This window comes from Austrofundulus limnaeus, unplaced genomic scaffold (genome assembly GCF_001266775.1).
Source record: "Austrofundulus limnaeus strain Quisiro unplaced genomic scaffold, Austrofundulus_limnaeus-1.0 Scaffold632, whole genome shotgun sequence".
In the NCBI taxonomy this organism is placed as follows: Eukaryota; Metazoa; Chordata; class Actinopteri; order Cyprinodontiformes; family Rivulidae; genus Austrofundulus; species Austrofundulus limnaeus.
The window spans coordinates 121,904-128,337 of record NW_013953034.1 but is presented as its reverse complement, the minus strand read 5'-3'; the positions used below and the strand labels follow the sequence as shown (position 1 = coordinate 128,337).

The window sequence follows — 6,434 nt, the reverse complement described above, 5'->3', positions numbered from 1 at the left end:
AAGGCAAAAATGTAATTAATTCAGAAAATCTTTTCAGGACCCCACCTTGATGTTTCGGGACCCCGCTTTGGGTCCCGACCCCAACTTTGGGAAACACTGGTTTACTTCACTGTGAATGTGAAGCAAAACATCCCATAACCAACTAGACAGAATTTAGTGAAACTTTCAGAAACTAAATGTTAGATATACATCTATTACTAATTTACTACTGAAGTCAGCACAGTTCATAATGGCTGCTTCAACTAATTGAATTAAAAAAAATACACAAAAATAGCCACTTTTACAAACACTGAGCTAAAATTGGGTGTGGTAGTAACTGAGGTAAAATGAAATGTAGTTTTAGCTGAGAGCTCCAGCACACACAGGCCTACTCTAAGCAGTGTTGTATAAAGTACCTCAAAGTGATACTTGAGTAAAAGTACAAGTATCTCATCATAAAAATACTTTGGCAAAAGTTAAAGTACTTTCTAAAAATATTGAGTAAAAGTCTTAAAGTAGCTGATGTTTTTCGTACTTAAGTATCAAAAGTACATTTCTGACACAAAATCTACTTAAGTATTAAAAGTAAAAGTACTGAGTAAAAGTGAGCAGTTAGATTTTACAAAATGACATTTATTGGGAGGTGACTTCTCCAAAAAATATATTTTCTAACAGCGTGCAGCAGTGATGGGTTGTGTACATTAATAGTGTGTCAGAATGGTTTATATTTATACTTCTCATCCAAACACAATTAAATTCACTCTATGAGGCACAGTTTATCAACTCGGAATAAAATAGGAGAAAAGATTTTCTACTTCTTACCTTTTTTTTAAATATAGTGAGTAGAAAGTACAGATAACTGTGTAAAAATGTAATGAGTAAAAGTAAAAAGTACACTGAAAAATAATTACTCAAGTAAAGTACAGATACCCAAAAATTCTACTTCAGTGCAGTAACAAAGTATTTGTACTTAGTTACTTTACAACTCTGACTCTAACTGTGACATTTAACAATATTACATGAGATTGTGCACAATGTTATTTTAAAGGTTTGACAACTCTGTCATTTTTCAAGATAAAATGATATTTGTCTGAAACCTTTCCATGAAAAGCAGAATATACGTTTCAGGTCTTTTGATGTCATTTGCCATTTGACCCACTTAATACTTTTTTTTGATAAATCAAAATTATTCACCCTTAAGCTTAAGAGCGTTTGACAAAATTGATTTTGTTTCAAAAGGAATCGCTTACATAAATTAAAATGTTGAGAAATCTTAAAGGTTTTTTTTTATTTTATTTTAAAATTTTAGCACCACTTTAAGGAAACTTTTATAAATTGATGAAATTTAAATTAATTACAAAGTTTTTACAGTCCTTTCTAAAACKGTTGTATAACTCTGTTCATATGTTGAAGTATAGGTTCATTATTTGACAAGCTCGTGTCTTGCTTTTTTATTTGTTTTTTCATAATTTAAATTTTTAAAAACATTTTCTGTATGTATGTAGTGTATCAACATACAGTTCATTTTGGAAAATAGGTATTTAGCTAAAAATATAAGCTTAGCAGTGACCTATAAAATAAATTGCAATAACACAAGAAAAAAATTAACACTATCCTGCCAAACAGTGTTTTATTAACACTGTTTAGACCAAGCTCAACCAATCAGAAGTCAGCAGACATTCAGACCACATTGGCAAAATATTGACTTTAGACTTGACATTAAATTGTTAAAAAAAGGTTGATTTGCAAAAGCACTGGAAAGAAGTGAGTCCATCTTAAGTTGGAAAAAGATGCAAAGCAGTTCTTTGCTCTTTCAGAGTATAAAAGATACTGTATACATGAAGAATGAGAGGTGCAGATGTTGTTTTTAGTGTGTTCTTTGTGCAAAAAATTAATTGGTTCTGAACAGTTTGTTGTTCCTATTAAAATCACATTTTAGACGCTGCATGTTATTTTCTATATTTTTCTTAGATATCCAATACAAGACAGCACGTCATCCTGAAGACTGAAACTTGGTGGGAGGAAGATGGRTCTCTGGACTTTTGCACACCATTTTACACTCACAAAGCCACTTTCTGCAAGTTATGAGGAGTGCTGTTACGCACGTGCATAAGTAACTATAAAAGATCTGAACTCCTCCACTGGTGCTGGAGTACCTGTGTTGGCCAGTAGATGAAGACAAAAATAAAGACTTGTTCATGTCAAACAGGAGCCATATTATTTTAGCCCTTTAATGTTTGCCTGTGGGTATTAATCTCCTAGAAGTAGGAGTTTTAAACCATTATAACAAAACCAACAACTTAAACACCAGTGTATATGTTTAACATTGTATTTAGATGTAATATTTCAATTTAGAAACAGGTTTTTGGAGCATTAGACTCCGCCCAACACAACCGGCTCCAGTCAGCTGAGTTTGACCGGTTTCCTCCAGTTCCTCCTAAACAAACATCTCTTCACTGCATCATGTAGTTATTTGGACCTGTTTGGCTCGTATGGGAGAACATCTTCTTCCTCTACTAGAAAAGGAGAAACTGAGAGGAACAGCAGGTAAGAAGTTGTTGCTTGTTTTAATAGGACACAGCTGGTCCTCATGAGACTAAAAGCTTCTGTAGACAACTTAACYAGGTCATCTCMTGCAGTGATTTTTAGAGTTTAAAGWGAAAAACTGAACAGTGAAAACTTAACTCGTCCACCAGAACAAATCTTAATCTTTGTGAAGGACCTGGGCAGGGTCAGATCACACCCTGTGGACCAGGTTCAGTGAAAGGTTCGGATCTGAACTGCTTTTAATTCCTTTCTGTACCTGTTTGTCCACATGCCTGCTCCTTGCATCCGCCGTCCTCAGATTTGTGTAAACACAGATAAACGTGGTGTAAATATTGGAGGAATTCAGAATCTGAAAAGAACCTCAGCTGCAATGTTTGAGAGTTTAAATGAATTAGGGACTTTCTGACCATTTTGACCTGCTGTAGAAATCTGAACAACAAGGCTGACTCTGACAGGGAAGAGGAGCTTGAAGAAGACAGTCTGCAGACACATTTCAGAGAGGTTCATGTATATTTTGCAGTTATTTTGGCAAAAAAAATGTAAWCCCTGTTAGAATTATCTTTAGCTCCACTTTTGTCATTTATGTTTGCAAATAACCTCTGAAATCGATGTAAAAGACGGCAGGAAATTCAGACATTTTTAAATGTTTCTTATTCGTTAACTCGACATCCTGCGTCTATCCTCCTCAGGGTTTTCTGTCCACCAGGCGTCATGTCGGCTGAGATTCTGCAGCTGAGTGTCAAGCACCTGAGCCGACTCCCTCGCCTCTCAGATCTCGTCTCTTCCTCCCTGCCGTCGCCGCGCCCCACCGTGCCCGCCTCCAAGGTCCCTGCTCTCTTCCAGGAGCCCTACATCCTGTCGGGCTACCGGCCCATCCAGCAGGACTGGCGCTGCTACTTCCTCAGCCTCTTCCAGCGGCACAACGAATCCTTGAACGTGTGGACTCACTTGCTGGCGGTGCCGGTGCTGCTGCTCCGCTGGTGGGCCAATGCAGGTGCCCTGGGGTTCGCCTTGGACGCGGCCTCTCTGCCTCTCAGCCTCTTCATGGTGTCTGCTCTCACGTACCTGAGCCTGAGCGTGGCCGCTCACCTCCTGCAGTCCCGCTCTGAGCGTGCGCACTACTTCTTTTTCTTCATGGACTACGTGGGCGTAGCTGCGTATCAGTACGGCTGTTCGCTCGGACATTACTTCTACACGTCTGAGGCGGCGTGGAGGGCCGGCGTCGGGCTCTTCTTTCTACCCGGAGCTGCGTTCTTCGGCTGGCTCTCCTGCGCTGGCTGCTGCTTTGCCAAGTCCAGGTACGAGCGTCCGTATCCGCTGCAGCGTAAAATCTGCCAGCTCATCCCCACCAGCCTGGCCTACCTGCTGGACATCAGCCCCGTCGCCCACCGCCTGCTCACCACCTCCTGGACGCAGGAGGCCTTCCACGCCCTACAGATCGTCTCATTCCTTTTTGCTGCCTTCTTCTTCTCTTGTCCCGTCCCTGAGTGCTTCTTCCCAGGCCGCTGTGACTTTGTAGGCCAGGGTCACCAGGTCTTCCACCTGTTTCTGTCCCTGTGCACCCTGTTCCAGCTGGAGGCTCTGTTCCAGGACTACGCCCGGCGGCGGGACACGGTGCTGGAAGTGTTTGGAGAGAGGCAGCTGTGGTGGGCCTGCATGTCCTTCCCAGGACTGTTAATATGTTGCGTCCTGACGGCACTGATCGCAGTGAGGCACACTAACAAGAAACTGCTGCAGGAACAAGAGAAAAACAAGTGATAGTTGAGTCTGAGTGAGCAGAATCTAGGGATTTTAAATAATTTTGACAATAAAACTTTTTAAATGTTTAATTCTGTGAAAAAATTGTAGGTCTTTAAAATATTTAAACAATAAAATGAATTAAGACAAATCCTGGTTTTTGTGCAAATTATTGGGTCATTTAAAATTCCAAAGGCTTTGAATGAAAGAAATGTTTGAGTGGACGTCATTGTTTGCAAAGCTCAGCTCAATCTTTCACCGTGAATTAACCTGCAGCTTAATCAGTTCAGAGGCTGTTCTGGAGAAAAAGCTGCAATGAAACCCTAAATTTATTATTTTTCTTCTTTAAAAGTGTTCACATAATGAAAAACCTGGCWTAAAAACAAATAAGAGAGCAGGATGGAAAATTGGGCCTTTAAATGACTGAAATGTACTTTATGTTGTCTGATTTATTTTACCATCTAAACCAAATTCATTGCTGGATGCAAAGAATGTTGTTGTTGTTGTTATTGTTACAAATTTGTTCATTTCTGCTGCAGCTTTAGAAAAGCCTAAACAGCAAAACCTCTATCAAAATGTGGCTGTATCCTGAACAGCTGTGTTATTTGTGGTAGCAGCACACTAACATGTAGATGAAATATAAATAACAAAAATCAATAATAGTTTAATTTTTGTGACAAAACTTTGCCCCTAGTGGAGCTCAGACAGACTTCAGAGTCAAAACATCAAAGTTTAAATGAGTTTCAGAAAGTTCGACTTTACATGGCTGATCAGGTATTTTAATATCTTTTAATCTTTTCCACTTTGTTTTATAATTTATATTTATGTTTAACTTCATGTGATGAACGGTCTGAATTAATGTTTCCTGTTTCTCTCAGCTTCAGAGGGTACAGTATGTTGTTTCCTGTCTTTTTACTGACATGAAAGTTTGAAAGTTTAGCCTCCCTGCACTGACTGCACKTACATTTTAGAATCCATTTAAAAATATTTTATTGGGTTTAAAGCTCTTAATGACTCTGCCCTGTCTGTCTGAACTGCTGCATCCCTACAAACTCTCTTGATTTGAACATCATTTGTTATGTTGACTTTTAAATTTTTTTTTAAAGTTTTGACTGATTGAACAAATGTTTTATTATGTGTAGCACGTATTGGGTRTAGTGCTATAAAGCTGGTACTGTATGGTACAGTATGAGACCCACCAGCACACCTTAATGACAATTCTGGACCCAAATCAAGCAAAACTTTCAACTTGTAAAAAAAAAAGAAAGAAAAGGTACGGTTTGACCAGCAAGTGGTAATAATATAGAAGAAATGTTCTCTTTCACTCTCAGTTAGCTGCGTTTTAAACAAAACAGAGTCTCCTCAGTGACTCCACACTTCTTAACAAACTTGTTTCATCTACAAACATGAAATTAAAACATCCAAATACTGAGAAGTCGGCTCAAAATATGTGGCTTTAACTGACTGAGTACCCAAACAAACAATAGCTTAGTAAATGATTCAGTTACATATTGAGGCAATTAAGACAGATCAATCAGAAAAAGTCTTACATTTTCTGCAGACAAAGTCCTGTGACCCACCAGTTGATTATCACTGGTCTAAACTATCTGAAGTTTTGGCACATAAACAATTTTTTCTACAAAACTGCATGTGAAGGGTCTTTTTAACTTGTTATATTTCCAACATCCAGCACTGTAGGAACATGAAAACTGATGTGTGATGAGCAGACCCAGAACAGATCCAAACAGGCAAAACACACATTGCCAAGTGGCTGGAATACAGGAGCATCTATAGATGCTGGAGCTCCTGCAGTTAAAGAGGAGGAATGRCAGGACTAAGATACTGTGGGACTTCTGGAACCTGCTGATGGCTAACAAACCGGACATTGTGGTTAACACGCTACAGAAGACGGCAATGGTAAATGTGGGTCCCACGTGACTAAGATTAGGAAGAGCACGAGAAGCTTGATAAATACCAAGAGCTGAAAGAGGAACTATAACTGGAGAGTTAAGATCTTAGTGGTCCCAGTGATCATTGATGGACTCTGTGACCCCTGAACTGAAAGAGAGGCACCATCTGATCACAAAAACCTTCTGTCAGGCATCATATATGAATAAACATGAGTTAATACCAACAGAAATTTTTCTGTTGATGTAAAAGAATATCAACAT

The 6,434-nt window shown here is 39.0% G+C and overlaps 1 protein-coding gene across 3 annotated transcripts; it reads left to right on the top strand.

Moving 5' to 3' along the window:
* Positions 1-2,363: 2,363 nt before the first annotated feature.
* On the top strand, positions 2,364-4,368 carry paqr8 (progestin and adipoQ receptor family member VIII). 3 transcript variants are annotated; one of them, XM_014027298.1, is made up of 2 exons: positions 2,364-2,526; positions 3,216-4,368. In XM_014027298.1, the coding sequence occupies exon 2, from the start codon at positions 3,238-3,240 to the stop codon at positions 4,282-4,284; it is 1,047 nt and encodes a 348-aa protein (XP_013882752.1). In that variant the 5' UTR covers positions 2,364-2,526; positions 3,216-3,237; the 3' UTR covers positions 4,285-4,368. The 3 variants fall into 3 exon arrangements, with proteins under 3 accessions (XP_013882752.1, XP_013882750.1, XP_013882751.1); XM_014027296.1 differs by lacking the exon at positions 2,364-2,526 and adding an exon at positions 2,653-2,746; XM_014027297.1 differs by lacking the exon at positions 2,364-2,526 and adding an exon at positions 2,755-3,027.
* Positions 4,369-6,434: the final 2,066 nt, after the last annotated feature.

Coding starts and splice junctions, on each gene's coding strand:
- paqr8 (XM_014027298.1), top strand. CDS start 3,238: ATGTCGGCTGAGATTCTGCAGCTGAGTGTCAAGCACCTGAGCCGACTC.